Here is a 25404-nt window from a genome sequence, read left to right as displayed (position 1 = left end):
AAGCCATAGATTGGCAGGCTGATGAAACATAATATGGCCATGTTGCAGCTTTTGAATGTTTAATAGTTTGCAAACCACTAGAGCAGCAGTTAATAAGCTAAATTATTCATGAAAGCTATGCAAACAAAAACAGCAGGAGATTTTTCTCCCAGTGACTGTCATTCATACTGAGTGGGAAAGAATCATAGAATTAGGGGAAATGGCACCCTCTTCTGCACTAACAAAGAACAAATTTGCATTTATACAGCTCCAATCATGATTTCAGGATATTCCAAAGCGTTTCATAGCCAATTGATTATTTTTGAATCATCACAGTTATAATGAAGGGAAGTGTGGCAACCAATTTGCACTCAGCAATGTTACATAAACAACACTGAGATAAATTTTTCTATAATAATCATTATTGGCACAAGTAGGCTTACATTAACTGCAATGAAGTTACTGTGAAAAGCCCCTAGTCGCCACATTCCGGCATCTGTTCAGGTACATGGAGGGAGAATTCAGAATGTCCAAATTGCCTAACAGCACGTTTTTTAGGACTTGCGGGAGGAAACCGGAGCACCCGGATGTGGGAAACCCACGCAAGACACGGGGAGAACGTGCAGACTCCGCACAGACAGTGACCCAAGCGGGAATCGAACCCGGGACCCAGGAGCTGTGAAGCACAGTGCTACCGTGCTACCCTTGCACAATGTTGATTGAAAGGTAAATGTTGGCCATTGCCTCCTTACTCTTTCAATAGTATTTTACTGTAAGAGGGCAGATGAGTCCTTAGTTTAATGCCTAATCTAAAAGACTGAACCTCCAGCATTACACCACTCCTTCAGTTATTTTTTTTAACTTGTAACAGTTTACTTCACTGTATAGAGTGTATCTGATTCCTAGTTTTTTTTAAAACTTGAATACATACAAAGGTTTACATAATTCACAAAGAAGATGTGGGGTTATTTAATTCCTCTTCATTTTTGAAGAACAATGGGCGAGATTCTCCACTCCCGCGCCGGTTGGGAGAATCGTCTGGGCCGCCAAAATTTCCCGGGACGCTGGTCCGACGCCCTCCCGCAATTCTCCCACGCGGCGGGAACGGCCCCGTCGAGTGCCGCGGGCTGCAGAATCGCCGGAGACACCCAGAATGGCAATTCTCCGGCACCCCCGCTATTCTCAGGCCCGATGGGCCGAGCGGCCAGGCCAAAACGGTGTCTTCCCCCGGCGCCGTCCACACCTGGTCGCTGCCGTCGTGAACGGTGCGTGAACGCTGGGGGGGCGGCCTGCGGGGGGGGATCCTGCACCGGGGGGTACCTTAAATGTGGCATGGCCCGCGATCGGAGCCCACCGATCGTCGGGCTGTCCTCTCTGAAGGAGGACCTCCTTCCTTCCGCGGCCCCGCAAGATCCATCCGCCATCTTCTTGCGGGGCGGACTTAGAGAGGACGGCAACCACGCATGCGCGGATGACGCCAGTTATGCGGCGCCGGCCGCGTCATCTATGCGGCGCCGCCTTTACGCCGGTGACAAGGCCTGGCGCGTGTAGATGACGCGGCCCCGATCCTAGCCCATTGTCAGTGCCTGAATCGGTCGGGATCGTTCTGCGCCGTCGTGAACCTCGACGGCGTTCACGACGGCGCGGCCACTTTGGCGCAGGAGTGGAGAATCCCGCCCAATGTGTGAGTTGCATCTATCTTTTTAATTTTTAATCTTATAGAGACATTTCACCTATACACGATTTTACCAATAAAGATTAAAATAAATTATCACAAAAGGTTCTGCACTTTAACAATACTGCGACCAATTTTGTAAAAGTGAAGCATTTGTGCATCTGTGTGAAAACAATACAACTCAATACATTTCAATTTGTTACAAATCTGCCTTCACTGTCTTTCCCCTTTTCGTCTCTAAACAATTTAAGTGTTTCTGTTGCCAATGGTCAGTCATTGCAATTGCTATAAAACAGTTGATGTAGATAGTTCAACCACAGAATTCAGTAATGTGCAATGAATTATAGAAGATGGAAAGCTTGAAAACAATACTTTCACTAATGACATTATTGCATATCTAAGTAAATCATGAAACCAAATTAATATCAAACAATGGTAGAAACCAGAAGTCTGTGTCACCACAGTGCTGAGGTATCTGTGTCAACTAATTCAAGTGGAAAGTGAAGTTAAATTACTATCACAACTTTACCCACATAGTTCTTCCCTTTTGTTTATATTTTGATTACATGTTTCTCCTTTGAAGTGCTGCAAGCATTAATTCCAATCCCCCAAATCTTATCCTGATTAATGTTTGTACCAACTAATATTGGCGAGAAGCCATCACAAAGTAAAGCCATTCTTTTTTTAAAAATTTTTTAATTTAAAACAAATTTGTAACATTTACAGAGAGAGAAAAAAGGCCCTATGCAAAGAGCCTTAACATAGTGAAAACGAACAGTGGGAAAGAATAAACATGTTAGTAAGGCACTTCCCCTATAAGCTCTGTCTGCCCATACCACACGTGTTCAACTAAACTAAAGTGGCTCTAACCCTCCCCCCCTCGGGTGCGGCTGCTGTTGGTTTCCTGCGCTGTTCCCTGAGAGTCTGCAAGCGACTTTCTCCCCCGGGGGGATCCCTGGTCACCCCCCCTTGCCCACTTAAGTCTCCTCTGCTCTACTTCTCAGCTGTCCCCCCCCCCCCCCCAACCCCCCGACATCCCCTGCCCCCCCTCCCCCGAGGCCTGACCTGCCAGGTCAGCCCTGCGCTTGGCCCTAGCCCGCCCCTCCTCCTACTCTCCCTGGTGCCCCCTGACCTACGCTAGCTACGTTGACCCCTGCACTTGGCGCCTGACTGTCTCCCACCCGAGTGCTCGGGCCTCCCCCCACACACCAAGGACCCATTAACCTGATTGTATCTCCCCATGCCATTTCAAGTCCCTTAACCAGCCCCTAGCCCATCCCCCCATCAGAGGCCCCGATCTCCCGCCAAAAGATACCAAGTGCAGGCCCCCCCCCCCGTTGCAATCTCCCTAAAACACCCTAAGCAGTGCGCCCTCCAGCCCCCGCTCTCTGTCCAGGCTGAAAACAATCTTGGATAAAACATTACAGTACAGGATAATTTAACAAACCGCCGCCACACAAAAGCTCTGAGAGCCCAGAGTCCTTCAGTTCAAGTCCAGGGGCGAAATTCTCCGGAAACGGCGCGATGTCCGCCGACTGGCGCCCAAAACGGCGCAAATAAGTCGGGCATCGCGCCGCCCCAAAGGTGCGGGATGCTCCGCATCTTTGGGGGCCGAGCCCCAACCTTAAGGGGCTAGGTCGGCGCTGGACGAATTTCCGCCCCGTCAGCTGGCGGAAAAGGCCATTGGTGCCCCGCCAGCTGGCGCGGAAATTACATCTCCGGGCGGCGCATGCGCGGGAGCATCAGCGGCCGCTGAAGGCATTCCCGCGCATGCGCAGTGGAGGGAGTCTCTTCCGCCTCCGCCATGGTGGAGACCGTGGCGGAGGCGGAAGGAAAAGAGTGCCCCCATGGCACAGGCCCGCCTGCGGATCGGTGGGCCCCGATCGCGGGCCAGGCCACCGTGGGGGCACCCCCCGGGGCCAGATCACCCCACGCCCCCCCAGGACCCCGGAGCCCGCCCGCGCCGCCTTGTCCCGCCAGTAAGGTAGGTGGTTTAATCTATGCCGGTGGGACAGGCATTTTAGCGGCGGGGCTTCAGCCCATCCGGGCTGGAGAATCGCGCGGGGGGGCCGCCAACCGGCGCGGCGCGATTCCCGCCCCCGCCGAATCTCCGGTGCCGGAGACTTTGGCAACCGGCGGGGGTGGAATTCACGCCAGCCCCAGGCGATTCTCCGACCCGACGGGGGGTTGGAGAATCTCGCCCCAGCTTCTTCTTTTAATAAAAGTCCACTCCTAGTCAGAGCAAGTTAGGTTAACAGACCGCCGCCACTGTACAGCACTGAAAAAACTAAGTGCCCATTAGTTCAAGTCCAGCTTCTTATCTTTGATGAAAGTCCAAACCTGTTCTGGTGTCTGAAGTAGTGATGGAGTTCCTCAAACGTAACCCAAAGCTTCGCAGGATACAGCATTCCGAACCGAACCTCCTTTTTGTAGAGGGCTGCCTTTACCTTGATGAATCCTGCACGCCTCTTGGCCAGCTCCGTTCCCAAGTCCTGGTAGACACGCACCTCAGTTCTCCCATCTGCTGCTCCTCTCCGCCTTGGCCCATCGCAGCACACGTTCTTGGTTAGCCAGCCGGTGAAAGCGGACCACCAAGGCCCTCGGTCGGTCGCCCGTCCTAGGCTTCCTATGCGCCCCATCCAACTCCAGGGGTCGAGGGAAGGCGTTCGGTCCCATCAGCGCGAGTATACCCATCACGTATGCACCCGCATCCGATCCCTCGCAGCCCTCGGGGAGGCCAACGATCCTCAAGTTCTGCCTCCTGGCTCTGTTCCCCAGCTCTTCAAGCTGCTCCTGCATCCACCTCTGGCAGGAGTTCAGCTCCTCCACCTTGTGCTCCAGCTCCGTTACCGTGTCCGCCTGGCTGGAGAGCTTCACCTCGACCTCCCAGAGTGCCTTCGCTTGGACCGCCTGTGTCTCGACCATTCGGTCCATTACCGCTCTCATCGGGTCCAGCGTGTCCCTCTTCAGTTCGGCGAAGCAATTCCTGAAGAACTCCATCTGTTGCTCTCTTGGCCAGTGAGCCTCCGCTCCCTGGTCCCTGCCGTCCGCCATGCTTCGCCGCCCGGTCTGGGGTCCCCGCTGCTCCCGCTTCGATCCTTGCCGCTCCACTCAACCACTTCTGGTCCAGCTGTCTATACCCCGGGGGGGGGGGGGGGGGGGGGAGAAAGCCTCTTCCCTATTGTCTCCTCCACCGATTCAGGTCGCCAGGTTCCGAAAATGTCCGTTGGAAAAGGTCCGTTTTGACTTCCGGTTGTGGCGATGCGGAGTTAAGCCGCACGATTCGGCAGCTCCCGCTATCTTGGACTTTCGGGCTCTTTAGAGGAGCCCCAACGGGAATTTTTTTGAAGACAACCCGTGGGGAAGGGAAGAGTGAGGTCCCCCTTCACCTTTTATGGACCGGACCAGAAGTGAAACGGCCAATAAAGCGGCATTGGAGCCGTGGGAGAAGCGAGGGATGAAAAGCAAAATGGCGGCGGCTGGGGACAAAGCAGAGTGCGGGCCGGAGCTGCAGGAGTTCATCAAGCGCTGCTTCGAGGGGCTGCGGAAGGAGATGCTGGCGCCTATGCTGTCAGCGATTGAAGGACTACGGATGACCCAGAAGGCCCACGAGGTGAAGATCCAGGAGGTGCAGAAAAGAGTCAGTGAGAGTGAGGACGAGCTCTTGGGCCTGGCGGTGAGAGTGGAGGAGCACGAGGCGCTGCACAAGAGGTGGGCGGGAAGATTCGAAGACCTGGAGAACAGGTCGAGGAGAAAGAACCTGCGGATCCTGGGTCTCCCTGAAGGAGTGGAAGGGGCCGATTCCGGGGCATATGCGAGCACGATGCTCGAGGCGATGAGGGGCGCGGAGGCCCCTTCGAGGCCGCTGGAGCTGGATGGGGCACACCGGGTGCTGGCGAGGAGGCCGAAGGCAAACGAGCCGCCAAGGGCGATGGTGGTGAGGTTTCACCGTTTCACAGACAGAGAGAGGGTCTTGAAATGGGCCAAGAAGGAGCGGAGCGGCAGGTGGGACAATGCAGAGATACGAATATACCCGGACTGGAGCACGGAGGTTGCAAAGAGGAGAGCGGGTTTCAACCGGGCCAAGGCGGTGCTGCACCGGAAAGGAGTGAGATTTGGAATGCTGCAGCCAGCGCGACTGTGGGTCACATACAAGGATCAGCACCATTATTTCGAAACGCCTGAAGAGGCGTGGACCTTTATTCAAACCAAAAAGCTGGACTCAAACTGAGGGTTTGTGAGGGTGGGGGGGGATGTTTGATGTTTGTTGTATATAGGGGGTCAATCACGCGCAGGAAATGGGCTGGAGGAGAGAGACAAGGCCGCAACAGGAGCTGCGCCAGAGGGGGCGGGGTAGGCTTAGGAAAGCGCGGGTTTTTACCGCGCTAGGGAAGAAAGGCGGGAGGGGGAATGGAGGAACGCATACTGATTGGGAGATTCCCACACGGGGAGGTCAATGGGACGGTGTGGGAAGCCGGGGTCAGCTGACTTACGGGAGTGATATGGGGGGAGCAAAAAAGCTAGACATGGGTCTAGCGGGGGGGGGAAGGGTTGCTGCTGCACTGGCCGAAGGGGAATGGGACACAGAAGAGGTGGTCGGGGCGGAGGTCCCCCGGCTGGGGGACTGGAGGGTGAGAGCGGCGCGGACACGGGACTGGCCTAGAATAGGAGATGGCTAGTCGGCGGAGTGGGGTGGGGGGATGGGAGCCTCCCCCCAATCCGGCTGATAACGTGGAATGTGAGGGGCCTGAATGGGCCGGTGAAGAGGGCCCGAGTGTTCGCGCACTTAAAGGGACTGAAAGCAGACGTGGTCATGCTCCAAGAGACACATTTGAAGGAGGCGGACCAGGTCAGGTTAAGAAAGGGATGGGTAGGACAGGTATTCTATTCGGGGCTGGACGCGAAGAATAGAAGGGTGGCAATATTGGTGGGGAAGCGGGTGTCGTTTGAGGCCAAGAATATCGTAGTGGATAACGGAGGGCGATATGTGATGGTGAGTGGTAATTTGCAGGGGGCGTGGGTGGTATTGGTAAATGTATATGCCCCGAACTGGGATGATGCCGGATTCATGAAGCGCATGTTGAGGCGCATTCCGGACCTGGAGGTAGGAGGCCTGATAATGGGTGGGGATTTCAATACGGTGTTGGACCCAGCACTGGACCGCTCCAGATCGAGGACTGGAAAGAGGCCGGCGGCGGCCAAGGTGCTCAGGGGGTTTATGGATCAGATGGGGGGAGTGGACCCCTGGAGGTTTGCCAGGCTGCAGGCCAGGGAATTTTCTTTTTTCTCCCACGTGCACAAAGTCTACTCCTGGATAGATTTTTTTGTTCTGGGCAGGGCGCTGATCCCGAAAGTGGAGGGAACGGAGTATTCGGCCATAGCCGTTTCGGATCACGCTCCGCACTGGGTGGAACTGGAGTTGGGAGAGGAGAAGGACCAACGCCCGCTGTGGCGGTTGGATGTGGGACTGCTGGCAGATGAGGTGGTGTGTGGGAAGGTGAGGGGGTGCATCGAAAGGTACTTGGAGGCCAACGACAACGGGGAGGTGCGTGAGGGGGTGGTATGGGATTCACGCCAGCCCCAGGCGATTCTCCGACCCGACGGGGGGTTGGAGAATCTCGCCCCAGCTTCTTCTTTTAATAAAAGTCCACTCCTAGTCAGAGCAAGTTAGGTTAACAGACCGCCGCCACTGTACAGCACTGAAAAAACTAAGTGCCCATTAGTTCAAGTCCAGCTTCTTATCTTTAATGAAAGTCCAAACCTGTTCTGGTGTCTGAAGTAGTGATGGAGTTCCTCAAACGTAACCCAAAGCTTCGCAGGATACAGCATTCCGAACCGAACCTCCTTTTTGTAGAGGGCTGCCTTTACCTTGATGAATCCTGCACGCCTCTTGGCCAGCTCCGTTCCCAAGTCCTGGTAGACACGCACCTCAGTTCTCCCATCTGCTGCTCCTCTCCGCCTTGGCCCATCGCAGCACACGTTCTTGGTTAGCCAGCCGGTGAAAGCGGACCACCAAGGCCCTCGGTCGGTCGCCCGTCCTGGGCTTCCTATGCGCCCCATCCAACTCCAGGGGTCGAGGGAAGGCGTTCGGTCCCATCAGCGCGAGTATACCCATCACGTATGCACCCGCATCCGATCCCTCGCAGCCCTCGGGGAGGCCAACGATCCTCAAGTTCTGCCTCCTGGCTCTGTTCCCCAGCTCTTCAAGCTGCTCCTGCATCCACCTCTGGCAGGAGTTCAGCTCCTCCACCTTGTGCTCCAGCTCCGTTACCGTGTCCGCCTGGCTGGAGAGCTTCACCTCGACCTCCCAGAGTGCCTTCGCTTGGACCGCCTGTGTCTCGACCATTCGGTCCATTACCGCTCTCATCGGGTCCAGCGTGTCCCTCTTCAGTTCGGCGAAGCAATTCCTGAAGAACTCCATCTGTTGCTCTCTTGGCCAGTGAGCCTCCGCTCCCTGGTCCCTGCCGTCCGCCATGCTTCGCCGCCCGGTCTGGGGTCCCCGCTGCTCCCGCTTCGATCCTTGCCGCTCCACTCAACCACTTCTGGTCCAGCTGTCTATACCCCGGGGGGGGGGGGGGGAAAAGCCTCTTCCCTATTGTCTCCTCCACCGATTCAGGTCGCCAGGTTCCGAAAATGTCCGTTGGAAAAGGTCCGTTTTGACTTCCGGTTGTGGCGATGCGGAGTTAAGCCGCACGATTCGGCAGCTCCCGCTATCTTGGACTTTCGGGCTCTTTAGAGGAGCCCCAACGGGAATTTTTTTGAAGACAACCCGTGGGGAAGGGAAGAGTGAGGTCCCCCTTCACCTTTTATGGACCGGACCAGAAGTGAAACGGCCAATAAAGCGGCATTGGAGCCGTGGGAGAAGCGAGGGATGAAAAGCAAAATGGCGGCGGCTGGGGACAAAGCAGAGTGCGGGCCGGAGCTGCAGGAGTTCATCAAGCGCTGCTTCGAGGGGCTGCGGAAGGAGATGCTGGCGCCTATGCTGTCAGCGATTGAAGGACTACGGATGACCCAGAAGGCCCACGAGGTGAAGATCCAGGAGGTGCAGAAAAGAGTCAGTGAGAGTGAGGACGAGCTCTTGGGCCTGGCGGTGAGAGTGGAGGAGCACGAGGCGCTGCACAAGAGGTGGGCGGGAAGATTCGAAGACCTGGAGAACAGGTCGAGGAGAAAGAACCTGCGGATCCTGGGTCTCCCTGAAGGAGTGGAAGGGGCCGATTCCGGGGCATATGCGAGCACGATGCTCGAGGCGATGAGGGGCGCGGAGGCCCCTTCGAGGCCGCTGGAGCTGGATGGGGCACACCGGGTGCTGGCGAGGAGGCCGAAGGCAAACGAGCCGCCAAGGGCGATGGTGGTGAGGTTTCACCGTTTCACAGACAGAGAGAGGGTCTTGAAATGGGCCAAGAAGGAGCGGAGCGGCAGGTGGGACAATGCAGAGATACGAATATACCCGGACTGGAGCACGGAGGTTGCAAAGAGGAGAGCGGGTTTCAACCGGGCCAAGGCGGTGCTGCACCGGAAAGGAGTGAGATTTGGAATGCTGCAGCCAGCGCGACTGTGGGTCACATACAAGGATCAGCACCATTATTTCGAAACGCCTGAAGAGGCGTGGACCTTTATTCAAACCAAAAAGCTGGACTCAAACTGAGGGTTTGTGAGGGTGGGGGGGGATGTTTGATGTTTGTTGTATATAGGGGGTCAATCACGCGCAGGAAATGGGCTGGAGGAGAGAGACAAGGCCGCAACAGGAGCTGCGCCAGAGGGGGCGGGGTAGGCTTAGGAAAGCGCGGGTTTTTACCGCGCTAGGGAAGAAAGGCGGGAGGGGGAATGGAGGAACGCATACTGATTGGGAGATTCCCACACGGGGAGGTCAATGGGACGGTGTGGGAAGCCGGGGTCAGCTGACTTACGGGAGTGATATGGGGGGAGCAAAAAAGCTAGACATGGGTCTAGCGGGGGGGGGGAAGGGTTGCTGCTGCACTGGCCGAAGGGGAATGGGACACAGAAGAGGTGGTCGGGGCGGAGGTCCCCCGGCTGGGGGACTGGAGGGTGAGAGCGGCGCGGACACGGGACTGGCCTAGAATAGGAGATGGCTAGTCGGCGGAGTGGGGTGGGGGGATGGGAGCCTCCCCCCAATCCGGCTGATAACGTGGAATGTGAGGGGCCTGAATGGGCCGGTGAAGAGGGCCCGAGTGTTCGCGCACTTAAAGGGACTGAAAGCAGACGTGGTCATGCTCCAAGAGACACATTTGAAGGAGGCGGACCAGGTCAGGTTAAGAAAGGGATGGGTAGGACAGGTATTCTATTCGGGGCTGGACGCGAAGAATAGAAGGGTGGCAATATTGGTGGGGAAGCGGGTGTCGTTTGAGGCCAAGAATATCGCAGTGGATAACGGAGGGCGATATGTGATGGTGAGCGGTAATTTGCAGGGGGCGTGGGTGGTATTGGTAAATGTATATGCCCCGAACTGGGATGATGCCGGATTCATGAAGCGCATGTTGAGGCGCATTCCGGACCTGGAGGTAGGAGGCCTGATAATGGGTGGGGATTTCTATACGGTGTTGGACCCAGCACTGGACCGCTCCAGATCGAGGACTGGAAAGAGGCCGGCGGCGGCCAAGGTGCTCAGGGGGTTTATGGATCAGATGGGGGGAGTGGACCCCTGGAGGTTTGCCAGGCTGCAGGCCAGGGAATTTTCTTTTTTCTCCCACGTGCACAAAGTCTACTCCTGGATAGATTTTTTTGTTCTGGGCAGGGCGCTGATCCCGAAAGTGGAGGGAACGGAGTATTCGGCCATAGCCGTTTCGGATCACGCTCCGCACTGGGTGGAACTGGAGTTGGGAGAGGAGAAGGACCAACGCCCGCTGTGGCGGTTGGATGTGGGACTGCTGGCAGATGAGGTGGTGTGTGGGAAGGTGAGGGGGTGCATCGAAAGGTACTTGGAGGCCAACGACAACGGGGAGGTGCGTGAGGGGGTGGTATGGGAGGCGCTGAAGGCGGTGATGAGGGAGAGCTAATCTCCATTAGGGCTCATAGGGAGAAGATAGAGGGCATGGAAAGGGAGAGGTTAGTGGGGGAGATTTTAAGAGTGGACAGGAGATACGCAGAGGCCCCTGAGGAGGGATTACTTGGGGAAAGACGACGTCTCCAGACGGAGTTTGATCTGTTGACCACAGGGAAGGCAGAGGCACAGTGGAGGAAGGCACAGGGGGCGACCTACGAGTATGAGGAGAAGGCGAGTCGGATGCTGGCACACCAGCTCCGTAAGAGGATGGCAGCGAGGGAAATAGGGGGAGTCAAGGATGGAAGGGGAGCCACGGTGCGGAGTGCGATGAATATAAACGAGGCATTCAAGGCCTTCTATGAGGAGCTGTACAGATCCCAGCCCCCAGCGGGGGAAGAGGGGATGAGACGACTCCTAGACTAGGGGGATAGGCGATCAACCGCTGAGGAGGGCGGAGGGGAGCTTTCGGTACCTGGGGATCCAGATAGCCAGGAGTTGGGGGGCCCTACATAAACTGAATCTGACGAGGCTGGTGGAGCAGATGGAGGAGGACTTCAAAAGATGGGACATGTTACTGCTCTCGCTAGCGGGTAGAGTGCAGTCGGTCAAAATGGTGGTCCTTCCGAGGTTTCTTTTTGTGTTTCAGTGTCTTCCCATCGTGATCACCAAGGCCTTTTATAAGAGAGTAGGTAGGAGTATAATGGGGTTTGTGTGGGCGAATAGGACCCCGAGGGTAAGGAGGGGGTTTCTGGAACACAGTAGGGACCGAGGAGGGTTGGCGCTGCCGAACCTAGGGAGCTACTACTGGGCAGCAAATGTGGCGATGATCCGTAAGTGGGTGATGGAGGGAGAGGGGGCGGCATGGAAGAGGGTGGAGATGGCGCCCTGTAAAGGAACGAGCCTAGGGGCGCTGGTGACGGCACCGCTGCCGCTCTTGCCGGCAAAGTATACCACAAGCCCGGTGGTGGCGGCAACGCTAAAGATCTGGGGCCAGTGGAGACGGCACAGGGGTGCAATGGGAGCCTCGGTGTGGTCCCCGATCAGGGGTAACCACCGGTTTGTCCCGGGGAGGATGGACGGGGGGTTCCAGAGCTGGCATCGGGCGGGGATTAGAAGAATGGGGGACCTGTTCATTGATGGGACGTTTGCGAGCCTAGGGGCACTAGAGGAGAAGTTTGAGATACCCCCGGGAAATGCTTTTAGATACATGCAGGTGAGGGCGTTTGTGAGGCGGCAGGTGAGGGAATTCCCGTTGCTCCCGACACAGGAAATTCAAGACAGGGTGATCTCGGGCGTATGGGTCGGGGAGGGCAAGGTGTCGGCAATATACTAGGAGATGAAAGAAGAGGGGGAAGCATTGGTAGAGGAGCTGAAGGGTAAATGGGAGGAGGAGCTGGGGGAGGAGATTGAGGAGGGGTTATGGGCTGATGCCCTAGGTAGGGTTAATTCCTCCCCCTCGTGTGCCAGGCTCAGCCTGATACAATTTAAGGTGGTTCACAAAGCGCACTTGACAGGGGCGAGGTTGAGTAGGTTCTTTGGGGTAGAGGACAGATGTGGGAGGTGCTCAGGGAGTCCGGCAAATCATGTCCATATGTTTTGGTCATGACCGGCACTGGAAGGGTTCTGGAGAGGAGTGGCGGGAACAATATCTCAGGTGGTGAAAGTCTGGGTCAAGCCAAGCTGGGGGATAGCAATATTTGGAGTAGTGGACGAGCCGGGAGTGCAGGAGGCGAAAGAGGCCGGTATTCTGGCCTTTGCGTCCCTAGTAGCCCAGCGAAGGATCTTGCTAATGTGGAAGGAGGTGAAGCCCCCCAGCGTGGAGGCCTGGACAAACGACATGGCTGGGTTCATTAAACTGGAGAGGATAAAGTTTGCCTTGAGAGGGTCTGCGCAGGGGTTCTACAGGCGGTGGCAACCGTTCCTAGACTATCTCGCGGAGCGTTAGAGGAAGGTCGGTCAGCAGCAGCAGCAACCGGGGGGGGGGGGGGGGGGGGATGTCCTGTGAAAGGGGGGGAGGGGGGCAGGGGGGCTTGCCTAGGGGGTGTTTGAGCAAGAGAACACATGAAAGATTTGGGAAACTGGCACGTACGGGAGAGAGCCAGTGTTCAAAGCTATGTAACATATTGTTTCAACATGTATATATCTTGCTATGTGCGTTTTCTTTCTATTTTGTTACGGGGGGGGGGGGGTATTGTTTGTAAGGGTGAAAAATTGTGTTAAAAAACTAATATATTTTTTTTTTTTTTTTAAAAAGGAAAAGGTCCGTTTGTCCATCGCGGGCGGGAGCGATCCGACCTGCGACCTGCTTCCTCGAGGGCGCCACCGGTAGTCAGTAAAGCCATTCTAATGGTCACTTCTGTCCTATTCGCTTCGCAAACGGCCTATTCTTCTGACAGTTTTACTATTCCACATATTTGCCAGGGTTGGACATGGAAGGATGGGATTCTCTCTAAATTTCCATTGCAACCCGGGCACAATACTGTTCATCACTTGGGGCAGTTCAACATTTTCCTGAGTTTCTTGGCATCTCATGTACACAGTATACCAATAGCAGTTAATGAAGTGGAAAAAAAATTATTTTAAATATTTTGATGCACAGTTAACCAGTATCTTTCAATGAAATGGGAAGCAAAGCTGCTGCAGTGCAGTGGAAGTAGAATATTGGTCAGATCTAAAGAAGCCATCATTTATGTTGCTATAGCTATGGCTCGGAGGATAAAACTCAAAAGAGCACACACAGCATGGCTACAAAAAAAACACTACAAAGTTTTGTTGCCAATAATCACATGGCCTCTTTCAGGCTGCCAAATTAAACTCAAAAGCATCAAATTTGACGGTCATTATGTGTTGTTGACTCATATCCACTGGGAGAGAATTGAGACGGCCAAAACAGCTCAGTTCTGGATCTTCACCAAAACTTAGATAAAAAAGACTTTCATCCCATCTATTTGGTTTAGATTTGAAATAAGACACAGCAAGGGGAAAAGTAGTCTCCCAGACCCACAAGTTACCAAGTCTCAATAGTAACCTTTACTTTTCAGATTTTAATGACAAATTGTATTTCCTGTTTAGCCATGATGCAATCCTACTTATGGGATGACAGCCAAGCCTGTCACAGGCTCCACTGAGATTTGTAAAATGAAAAGTGGATTGAATTTAGCCAACAGGATCAGAGCGAGATATATTCAACATGCCAGCCCGGCAAAAATAATACAATTTGTCACATTGGACTTTGGAACTAAATGCTGTATGTACAATGAATTCACGTACTTTATTCCAGATAAAAAATTGAATTGTCCAATAATGAAATTGAATTATTAGATCAGTTCAATTAACAGATTTCTAATTATTTGGAGTAGACTGTATTATCACTTCTTCAGAAAGGCCAGAAAACTTTGTGTTCTTTACAAAAGTAAATTATTGTTACCTGTCCAGTATAGCTCTTTTCATGGCCTCCTCGTTATATGGACACTGTCCCACTACAATAGAAGAGAAATACACAGGCTCTTCAAAGAAATGCATGAGAAGTGCTCCTTGACAGCCAAGGATGTTCCAACGAGCAAGTTTATCACTACAGGACATCGATAATGTTCTGTCACCTCTTCCCGGCTTCACCCTCAATGATTCCACACAGTGGTAATTAACTCCAGGCTTATGGGGATCTTGAAGGCCACCTGGTACACATTTAGCCCCAGTTCGGTGTATGTCTGAAACTTTGATTTGCATCTGCTTGCTTTCATCTGCATTCAGTGCACCCGCGATATGAGGTGCAGCAGTATCATGGCTACTAAGATGTATTGTTTCTGTTGCACAAATGTGATTATTATTGATCCTGACACCAAGACTTCCTTCTGCAGATGGATGACAAGGTTTTCCTTCAGAAACACTTCTACACCCAGACACACAGTCTCCACTTTCATGAACACTTTTTACTCTTTTTACAGAAAGCTGTGTGGGACTTTTAACACACTTCCGTTTTCTGTCCTGTGGGTACTCTTCATTATTTGACGACGGTCCAACTTCAGCGCTTTTATTATCTTGAACAGATTTTTCTCTCAATTCACCAGTTTCCTTTGCTGTCATTTTTGGACAAGGTGTGATCTCATGTTCTGCTTTTGGGATAATGGAAGCATCACCACCTGCAAAAGCAACACAAAGGTTTCTATTCAAATCACTTAAAAGCTTTTAATTGACAAAATTATCTTTATAACCTTACAGGAATAAATACTCAAAGCTCAGAAACCTCAAAACAAATCTGATAGAATTACTGCAAAACAAAACGTTGGGCTGGCTAACACATGCCTAAATCACTAGATGCAATTTGCAATATATACATTCCTTTAAGGTGATTAACAAACAAGAGGAGTTGCAAGATAGTATTAAATCAAAGGAAGAGGCTTATAATTTGACTCAAATATCCAAGTCTGAGACTGGGAGGATTTTAGAATTCAACAGTACAGGACCAAGAAATTCAAAAGGAAGGAGAAAAGAGAATATGCGTGTAATTTAGCAAGAGGCACAAAAATAGATTATAAACATTTCTATAGGTATGTAAATAGGAGATTAGTGAAAGTAAATTCCAGGCAATTACAGGGCCATTATAGGCAAAGTCAGATAAAATTACGATGAGAGTAAGGAAATGGTACACGCATTAAATAAATGATTTGTATTACTTCAAGGTAGGAGACACAAAATACATTCCAAAAATAATGGGGAAGCAGGGGTCTACTGCGAATGAGGAACTTAAATCAATGCAAGTAAGAGAATTATTTCTAGAGAAATTAATGGAACTAAGTGGCAACAAAACCCTTTGACCTGACAACCTGCAACCTTGGGTTTAAACAAAGGCAGCTGCAGAGATGGTGGTGCATTTGGTTTTGATTTTTCAGAATTCCTTAGATCCTAGCACAGTTTCCAAGCATTGGAAGTTAGCAAACATAACCCCAGAGAAAGGAGGAACAGATAAATGTGGAACTACAGATCAGTAAACATAGTCCCAGATGACCATAGGCTGCTTTCCCCTTTGACAGGGGGAGCTGACTGGTGGTGATTTAACCTGAGGATCACCACACCTCAGCTGGTATAGGAATTGAACCTGCTCTGCATCACAAACTAGCTTTCCAGCCAACTGAGCTATGATACAATAATTGCTTCATTATGGTAATCATGAAACGGTGTTTCAGCTATTTCTATACCTGTTAGATTATGCTCAATCACACAAGACCACCTATATGTCTTACTACAAGACTAACAGGGGCAAAGTAGAGCACCACAAGGTGACATACCCTGACCTACAAGAAAAGTGCAATTTCTTGTGCAATGTCTGATAGTTGAGCATTTTATTGCGTGTGACCCTCGTAACTAACTGTCTTATGAAGAATTAGCAAAATCACACAGTAATTATTTGTAAGATTGGGAGATAAACACATGATATTCTAGTTGTGATTCAAGGATCTGATTCCTAGACCTATCAGAATGCTTCCATAAGCTTCATCCCCTTTATTTTCCTGATATCCGCTAATATTCTGCTTGAACCAAGGTAGGCTACTGCATTTAGCTTTAGAAAACTTCCAAGTGTCCCAATGATCTGTTAACAGGTAACAGCTTTTATGGGATAAAACTGAATGGAATAACAGAGTTTTCTACCTCAACTGCTGTAAAACTACATACTCAATAACAAAGCAGATCTAGTGGCCACACCAAGCTGGATGACTGTGAATCACAGCACAAGTGGGATCAGTCTGCAACCAGAACATAGTTAAGTGAGTTGCATGTTTATGTAGAATAGAACACCCGTTTCAAATATCCATTTCCGCCCCCCCCCCCCCCCCCCCTCGAGACTGCTTAAGAATTAAATAATCACAAAGTGTCAGATTAATTAGATTTACTCACATGGAGTGTGACTCATAAAAAACACAAAGGAAATGTCTGGCTTCAGATTGCATTTTCCATTGTGTCTGCTTGCAGCCAGGATGCTATTTTTCTCTTTAAATGCCTCTTTCAGTTGATAATATAAATACCTGCAATTCAGGAAAGAAACAGAAATGCACAATAGCAAATAACATAATAACAAATAAATTCACTTTTGCTTACTCTTATCCATCTGGTACGAGTATGTGGCTAATACCAATGTTTTCAAATAGTAGGTGAATGTAGTATTCTTTTACTTGAACAGAAGGAGAGAGGAGGATGCAGAGGCAGACAACAGCACCTAAACACTATCCAATCCATGGCTCCAGAGCCGACCAACCCAATAGGAAGAAAAGCGTTGCATCAGAGAAAAACACAAGTAGTTGTTTGGTTGGTGAAGTATGTTTCTAATTTATTTTTAAAAGCTGGGGTAATTTTAGTAATTGTAATGATTTATTAATAGTAGTACGGTTTACTAATTGTCGTAACGTTTATTAGGTTGGCTGGTAAATATTTCTTATTTATCCTAACCAGGGAATTGCAATCGGGGTAAGTAGAATGTTTATTGAAATAATAATAAAAGCACAGACAAGACTAGAGACATTAATTAAAGTTTAATCATCAAATTCACTGATGAATTAAACACTATCAAGCTGGCAGGGCAGGTAATGTGCGGTGGCTGAAGTATGGGTAGGAACTCGTGAACTTCTGTGTGATCCAGACAAATACATCTGCAGTAAATGTCTGCAGCTAGAGGAACTTCAGCTCAGAGTCATTGAGCTGCAGACACTGCAACACATCAAGGTGGGAGATTAGACACTTTGTTCCAGGGGGCCTTTAGAATAGGGGTTCAGCTGTCGTGATCCATATAGGTACCAATGATATAGGTAGAGCCAGGAAAGAGTTTCTGCATAGAGAGTATGAGAAGCTAGGCACGGAAGTAAAAAGCAGAACCTCAAAGATTATAATCCCTGGATTATTACCTGAACTCCGTGCAAATTGGCACAGGCTACCAAAAATTGAAGCGATGAATACGTGGCTCAAAAACTAGTGAGGGAGAAATGGGTTCTGGTTTGTGGGCCACAGGCACCAGTAGTGGGAAGTCAAGAATGTACTGTTGGGACAGTCTACACCTGAACTATACTGGAATCATAAAATGTTAGTGCAGAAGGAGGACATTTGGCCCATCGAGTCTGAGAGAGCATCCTATTTATGCCCACTACTCCACCCTATCCCTGTAACCCACCTAACCTTTGGGACAGAATTTAGCATGGCCAATTGACCTAACCTGCACATCTTTGGACTGTGTGAGGAAACAGGAGCACCCATGGAAACCCATGCAGACACGGGGAGAAAATGGAACCTCCATTCAGACAGTCACCCGAGGCTGGAATTGAACCTGGGTCCTTATCGGAAGAAGGTATTAATTTGAAAAATGCTAAACAGACCATAACAGGAAGGGATAGAGAGTACAGATCTAACAGTGAATCAATAGATAAGGCTAAAGGTTACAAAAATAATAAAAGACAAAATGTAAAGCTCTGGATCTGAATGCCTGTAGCATTCTAAACAAAAGTAGTAAGTGTGACCCAATGGCCATTACAGAGACATTGCTGCAGGCTGGCATAGGTTTGGATCTGAATATTGAAGGGTATGTGACTTTTAGGAAGGATTCATAGTTAGGAAAAGGTATAAGCGTGGTTCTGTTAATTAAAGACAACATTTGCCAAATAAAGAGTGATGACCGAAGCTCAGGAAACCAGGATATGGAAACATCTTTGGTAGAGTGGAGGAATGATAAAGGAGTCAATTGAAATTGTAGCGTGCAGGCCCCCAAACAGTAATCACACGGTAGGATGAGGTATCAAAGAAGAAATAATGGGAGCTTGCCAGAAAGTTTATAGACTGGAATGATCCGATGGGCAAAAGTAGCGTAGATGACAAATTCACAGAACGTTTTTGGGGTAACCTCTTAATCCAGCACGTTCTGGAGCCAACCAGGGAGCAGGCTATATGAGACCTGGTAATGTGTAATAATATAAGATTAATTAATTACCTCCGTGATGGTGCCCCTCAATAGCAATGATCATAATTGAATTTTGCATTCAGTTTAAGAAGGTAGAAGAGTGGGTCTGAGACCAATAAACTCAAATAAGGGCAATTACGAGGACATGAAAGCAAAGCTAGCAAAAATGAACTGGCAATTTAGGTTAAGGGATAGGTCAATACAGATACAGTGGCAGAAATTTAAGAGGCTATTTCAGAATACACAGAGTGGATACATTCCAATGTGGAAAAAGGAAGGTGGGGAAACCACAAGAGGTACCCCCCCCCCCTTTTTATTTCCATTCTGTCCGGAAAATAAAAGAAAAGCCCAGCCGAAGGGAAGGGGGGGAGGAACCATAGACCAATCCAGAGGGCAACAAAATGCACATAGGGTCAGTTAAACGAAGGACAAAATAAACCTCTCTGTATAATAAAGGAAATTATCGTGGGCGTGACAAATGTGATGTGTATATACACAACTGTTTATAAATATGAGAAATGCCAATAAAAAGATTTAAAAAAAAGAAATATAAAGACAAAGAGTACGAGTTTCTACAGATATTTTTTTAAATGGTGGCCCTGTTGAAAGTGAGTCTGGTGTATTAATCATGGAAAATAAGGAGATGGCAGATGAATTGAAGAGTTATTTTGTGCTGATCTTCGCTATAGAGGATGGAAGTAACATCCCAGAAATGGCTGTAAATCAGGAATTGGAAGTGTGGAAGAAAATTAAAATCACCAGGGAAGTGGTACTTAGCAAATTGTTGGAACAATTGTGGGCTGACAAAGGGCCCACGTCCGGATGTATTTCATCCTAGGATCTTAAAAAAGTGGCTAGTGAGATGGTTAATGCATTGGTTTTAATTTTCCAAAATTCACTATGATTCGGGGAGGTTCCATTAGATTGGAAAATAACTAATGTAACTTTATTCAAGAAGGGAGCGAAACAGAAAGCAGGAAACGCTAGGTCAGTTAGCTTAATATCTGTCACAGGAAAATAGTTAGAAGCTACTAAATGTAATGTTCAAGGTAATCAGATGGAGTCAATATGGTTTTGTGAAAGGGAATCCATGTTACTGATTTATTGAAGGTTATTAAAGAAGTATCAACTCCTGTGGATAAAGGGGAACCAGTGGATGTGTGTATTTAGATTTTCAGAAGGTGTTTGATAAGGTACCGCATCAAAGGTTATTGCGGAAAATAAAAGTTCATGGTGTAGTGGGTAGCATATTGGTATGGATAGAAGATTGGCTAGCTAACAGGATACAGAGTAGGCTTAAATGGGCCATATTGGTATGGATAGAAGATTGGCTAGCGAACAGGAAACAGAGTAGGCTTAAATGGGCCATTTTCTGGTTGGAAAGATGCAATGAGTGGTGTACCACAGGGAGCAGTGTTGGGGCCTCAACTCTTTAAATTTATATAAATGATTTGAATGAAGGGATCAATGGTATGTTTGCTAAATTTGCTGATGACACAGATAGGAGCAAAGTAAGCTCTAAAGAGGAGGCTACAAAAGGATATAGATAGGTTAGGTGAATGGGCACAGATCTGACAAATGGGAGTGTAGCGTTGGAAAGTACGAGGTTGTCCATTTTGACAGGACAAATAAAAAATATGTATATTACCTAAATGGTGAGAGATTACAGAGCTCTGAGATACAGAGGGATCTGGGTATCCAGCTGCAGAAATCACAAAAGGTTGGTATGCACATGCAGCAAGTAATTGGCAAAGCTAATAGAATGTTACTTCTTATTGCAAGGGGAAGTGAATACAAGAGTAGGGAGGTTACGCTTCAGTTATACAAGGCACTGATGAGATTACATCTCGAGTACTGTGTACAAAAGTGATCTCCTTATTTAAGGAAAGATGTAAATGCATTGGAAGCAGTTCAGAGAAGGTTTGCCAGATTATTAACTGGAATGGATGAGCTGTGTTATGAGTAAAGGCTAGACAGGCTAGTCTTGTATCCGCTGGAGTTTAGAAGACTAAGACCTACATGATTGAAATATTTAACATCCTGATGGGTTTTGGCAGGGTGGATGTGGAGAGGTTGTTTCCTCTTGTGGGGCAATCGAGAACTAGGGCCCACTGTTTTAAAATAAGGGGTAGCCCATTTAAGACAGTGATTAGGAAAATGGTTCCTTAGGAAAACGGTTCCCCCAAGAGGGTTGAGACATTGGAATTTTCTTCCTCAAAAGGTGGCTGAAGCAGAGTCTTTATTTGTCTTTAAGACAGAAGTAATAATACTCTTGATAAGCAAAGGGGTGTTAGGTTATCGGGAGAGGCAGTTAAGGTTAAATTTACATTAGCCATGATCTTATTGAATGGCGGAGCAGGCTCAAGGGGCCAAGTGGCCCTCTTGCTCCTAATTTCAATTTGTCTGAGGGGGGTAATGTTCCATAGAATCCCAACAGTGCAGAAGGAGGCCATTCGGCCCATTGGGTCTACACCAACCCTCCGAAAAGGCACTCTTCCTAGGCCCACTCACCCGCCCGATCCCCATAATCCCACACATTGATCATGGCCAATCCACCCAACCTGCACATCTTTTGACACCAAGCGTAAATTTAGCATGGCCAATCTACCTAACCTACACAACTTTCAACTGTGGGAGGAAACCGTAGCACCCGGAGGAAACCCAAGCAGACATAGGGAGAATGTGCAAACTCCACAGTCACCCCAGGCCAGAATCAAACCCGAGTATCTGGCGCTGTGAGACAGCAGCGTTAACCACTGTGCCACCTGATTTTTGTATTCGCCAGATCCACTTGAAATGTCTTCCAGCAGAGTGGATTACCGGTTAGGACACAACGTATTCGCATAGGCATCCATTTAGGTGATGATTCAGCATTTTTAAAAACAAAGGTAATTTTATTTTTTATACAAGGTATTTCCTCTAGATCTTTCCCATGTAACAGGTCTGTTCAATTTTATAGTTTAATAAAACTGTAGGCAGAATAACTTACAAAGAACTCAGTACAAATTTTGTTTACTTTGTGGACATTCTGTTGCTAGAATTCTCACCTCAGGAACCCACGTCGAGCAGTCACCTCAGCGTGGCTGTCATTAACTACATTACCTGGAAAATAGGTTTAGAAAATATGAAACATATATGGGGGAACAATGCAGCACAAATCAATTTATGTTCAAAAACATCAGCGGGGCAGCACGGCAGTGCAGTGGTTAGCACTGCTGCCTCAGGGCACTGAGGACCCGTGTTCAATCCCGGCCCCGGGTCACTGTCCGTGTGGAGTTTGCACATTTTCCCCGTGTCTGCGTGGGTCTCACCCCCACCTACCCAAAAAGATGTTCGGGTTAGGTGAATTGGCCACACTAAATTGCCCCTGAATTGGAAAAACAAGAATTGGGTATTCTAAATGTTTTTAAAAACATCAGCTTTGAATTTTGTGATTAACCTTCGGACATGTTACCATCAAGTCCGAGCCAATTGGTCAGAGTTCATTGGTTGGTTCTGATTGGTTGGAAGTTAGAAATGTGCTTGGCACTTGCAATGAGATCTAAATGCCATATCCATTAGATACCAACTACTTCTGTAACCTGTCCAGCTATGCCTTCTGCTCTCCGTTCCATTACAATTTCAGAACATGACAGGCCGCTCACTCCATGGCCTCCCATTCTTCATTGTTCCAGTGCCAGTCCTTCTCCATTTATGGGTTTTGCTACTTTTTGCCTCCGCCAACATCTTGTCATTCCAAGTAGCAAGACTGCTCTGGGCTATTGCAGCTGTCCTGGGCTCTTTTGTGGGAAGGGATAAGGAAGTATAATTGATACAGTTCTTATACTCAGTAGCACTGCAGTTGGTGTAGGAGCCTCTCACAAATACTTATGTAAACTACAGTACAATTCTTGATGAGTCGAATCCCAGGCCAAATTACTGTTAAGCGGAGCATCGTAATAGGCAAGGAGGCTGCATTCCCAAATGAATGTAGTTCTTTGTAACCCGATGTATTTACACAGTATATGTAAAAAAACAAGATTCAGATGCCGCATGAAAAGACAATAAAGTAGTAAATGTGTGAGAAAGTCTTAAAAAATTTGTTCGCACCATACAATGAGCTGACATTGCAAAAGGCTGAGAGCTGCATAGAATCCTTACAGTGCAGGAGGCCTGTTTGCCTATCAAGTCTACACCGACCCTCTGAAAGAGAACCCAACCTAATCCTACACCTCTGCTCCATCCCCATAACCCCACCTAACCTGCACATCTTTGGACACTAAGGGGCAATTTAGCATGGCCAATTCACCTAGCCTGTGCATCTTTGGACCGTGGGAGGAAACCGAAGCAGCCGGAGGAAACCAATGCAGACGTGGGGAGAACGTGTCAACTCCACACAGACAGTCACCCATGCCAGAATTGAACTCAGGTCCCTGGTGCTGTGAGGCAGCAGTGCTAACCGCTGTGCCACCATGCCGCTCGGAGTTAGCTCCAGAAAACTCCATAATCTTTTTCTGCTTGGTGTGCCGTTTTTGGGCCTCCATGATACAGTCTGCCATGTCTCCAATACACCCAAACATGTTTTTGGTGTTTTCGTGCTGCAGTGTGAAATTCCAGAGCATCTTGACTGCCTTTGCAGCACGGCTAGGGAAACCGGCTGGGCATTCAGAGCTTAGCCATGGTGTTGGGAGCCAAAGACAAAAAATGCATCAAAAATGCTGAAGATCATCCAGATATTGTTAGCCTCACGCTGTCTAGGTAATGTCTTGACATTCACAAAGCAATGTGGCTTCTTGGATTTTCCTATCACAAGAAGTGGTAGCTTTTTGCTGCCATTCATGTAAGCTCAGACCATAGCAGTGACCGTTCCTTGCTCCGCTTTCCACCATTACATGTTTCACCTTCAAGCATCAAAGAGTGGTCTGTCAGAAGATAGTTCAGCTGAATCCACGTTAAAAGTGTCTCTTGGTAACCATCGTACTCTCACCACGCAGAAGACAATGCCATGCCTGGTCTCAAATTGGTCTAGCCATCCATCACTCAGGTGAAATCCGTGCGGCCCAACCTCTTTGCCAGAGCAATACCCCTTTCCTGCAGGGCTGGACCAGAGATTGAAGTGTTTTCTGCTTTGCAGAGCTTAAAAGTCAGGATAGGCCACATTCTCATCCTCTTCCATGCTGGAGAAAATGTGTGTTTGTCAAACTCTTTCAAGATGTTCACCTTGTGTTTCATAATGGTGGACAAACTCAGTGGTGAAATTTCCCATTCTGTTGCAACTTCCGCTTTTAACTGCGCGCCACGTTTTTCCACTTGCTGTATCAACCTCACCTTTCTCTCAGTGATAGCATTTTTAACCTTCTCACAGGTTTAGGCACATCCTTTCACAGGGAGATCGCAATGTCAAATGACAGCTTGCCCAGTGCTACATAATTTAGGGTCTTTGTATCATCTAACTCCGCTCTGATTGCTCAGTGCAGTTAAAAGCCAAGTTCAGCTAATCCAGAGTTAGCAATGTGGAATTTAGGCTTATTAAAGACACCATCCTATTCAATTTGCTATCCTCCTGATGAGAATGGTTGACGGAATCAACATAACTGGAATTTAGTGACATTCGGGTTTGACTTGATGTGATTTTGCTGTAGTTGGATACTTGGCATGGCAAGCAAGAAAAAGTAATTTATCTTTAATAGATAAATCCCTCAAGGAAATTACAGTCTGTTTTGATTCCAGTGTGTACATTTTTAGGTCTTGGCTTGCAGATAGATTGATTAACATGCTCTGCCAGTATTTGTTTGGCATCCTGAAATCCCATAAAAATGTAGAAAAGTAGCTTTTCCCCAAGGACTTTGCTCAAACGTCCAAGCCCAAATTCTGTATTGCACTAAGTTTCACTTCATCCATCACTCCTTTGCTGGCAAACTTCCACTGACTTCCTGTACCCCAGAGAGTTGAATTCAAAATCTTCTTAATAAATCTAAATATTTGTTGTATTCATCTGTTAAATGAGGGTGGAGAAAATGCCTGATTGTCAAACTGTTCAAGATGTTCGTCTTGCGTTTCACAATGGTGGACAAACTCAATGTGAAATCTCCCACTCCTTTGCGATGTCCAATTTCCACTATGTGCCATGGTTCTCCACTTGTTGCATCAAATTCACTTTTTCTCCAATAACTCCATCCTAATTTTACAATGTCCCCTAATCTTCCTACTACTAGCATTTCTCACTTGGTGGTAAATCTTCAAGAATCCCTGATGTAAAGCTCTATATTCTCGTTCCTTTTCTCCCCACCTTTAAAAGGATACCAAAATTTACAATTTTGACGATGTATCTGAGCACATCTAATTCACCCACTACTGTATGGTCCATTCTCTCTTACATTAAAACACTTTGGAATGTCTTCTCAATGTTTGGGTGTTGTTCAACGCTTCCTTCCATTGGTGTAGTTGAGATGAACTTTGCAAAAGAATACTGTAGTTTTATGGCCCAACGATAGTAAAGATAAATGAGTCCTGGGATTCCTCTATTACCCCTGTGCTCGCTGGTCCACATTGGCTCCCAGTCAAGTAACGTTTTGATTTTAAAATTCTCATCCTTGTTTTCACCATTGATGGCCGTGCCTTCAGTTGCCCAGCCCCCTACCTCTGGAATACTTTCCCTATACCTCTGCACTTTGCTTTTCTTCTGTAAGAAACTCTTTAATACCTACCTCATTAACCAAGCTTTCGACCATCTGACCTAATTCTCCTTATGTGGCTTGATGTCCTATTTTGATTTATAATGCTCCTGTGAAGTAGATTTAGATCTTCCATTACATTAAAGGCATTATATGAATG

General features: G+C 48.6%; 1 protein-coding gene across 6 annotated transcripts in view; it reads right to left on the bottom strand.

The window, feature by feature from the left end:
• The window catches only part of adat1 (adenosine deaminase tRNA specific 1), a 63974-nt gene that overhangs the window by 15478 nt on the left and 23092 nt on the right, over positions 1-25404 (bottom strand). For 3 of the 6 annotated variants that reach the window (XM_072517966.1, XM_072517964.1, XM_072517965.1), the window contains exons 4-6: positions 21639-21693; positions 16548-16675; positions 14083-14794 (exon numbers count right to left, since the gene is read on the bottom strand). In XM_072517966.1, coding sequence (XP_072374067.1) covers positions 14083-14794; positions 16548-16675; positions 21639-21693 — 895 coding nt within the window. The remainder of the gene's footprint in view (positions 1-14082; positions 14795-16547; positions 16676-21638; positions 21694-25404) is intronic. The other 3 variants (XM_072517968.1, XM_072517969.1, XM_072517967.1) reach the window with 2 other exon arrangements.

Source organism: Scyliorhinus torazame, chromosome 10, assembly GCF_047496885.1.
Source record: "Scyliorhinus torazame isolate Kashiwa2021f chromosome 10, sScyTor2.1, whole genome shotgun sequence".
NCBI lineage: Eukaryota > Metazoa > Chordata > Chondrichthyes > Carcharhiniformes > Scyliorhinidae > Scyliorhinus > Scyliorhinus torazame.
This window is presented reverse-complemented; position numbering and strand designations above follow the sequence as displayed.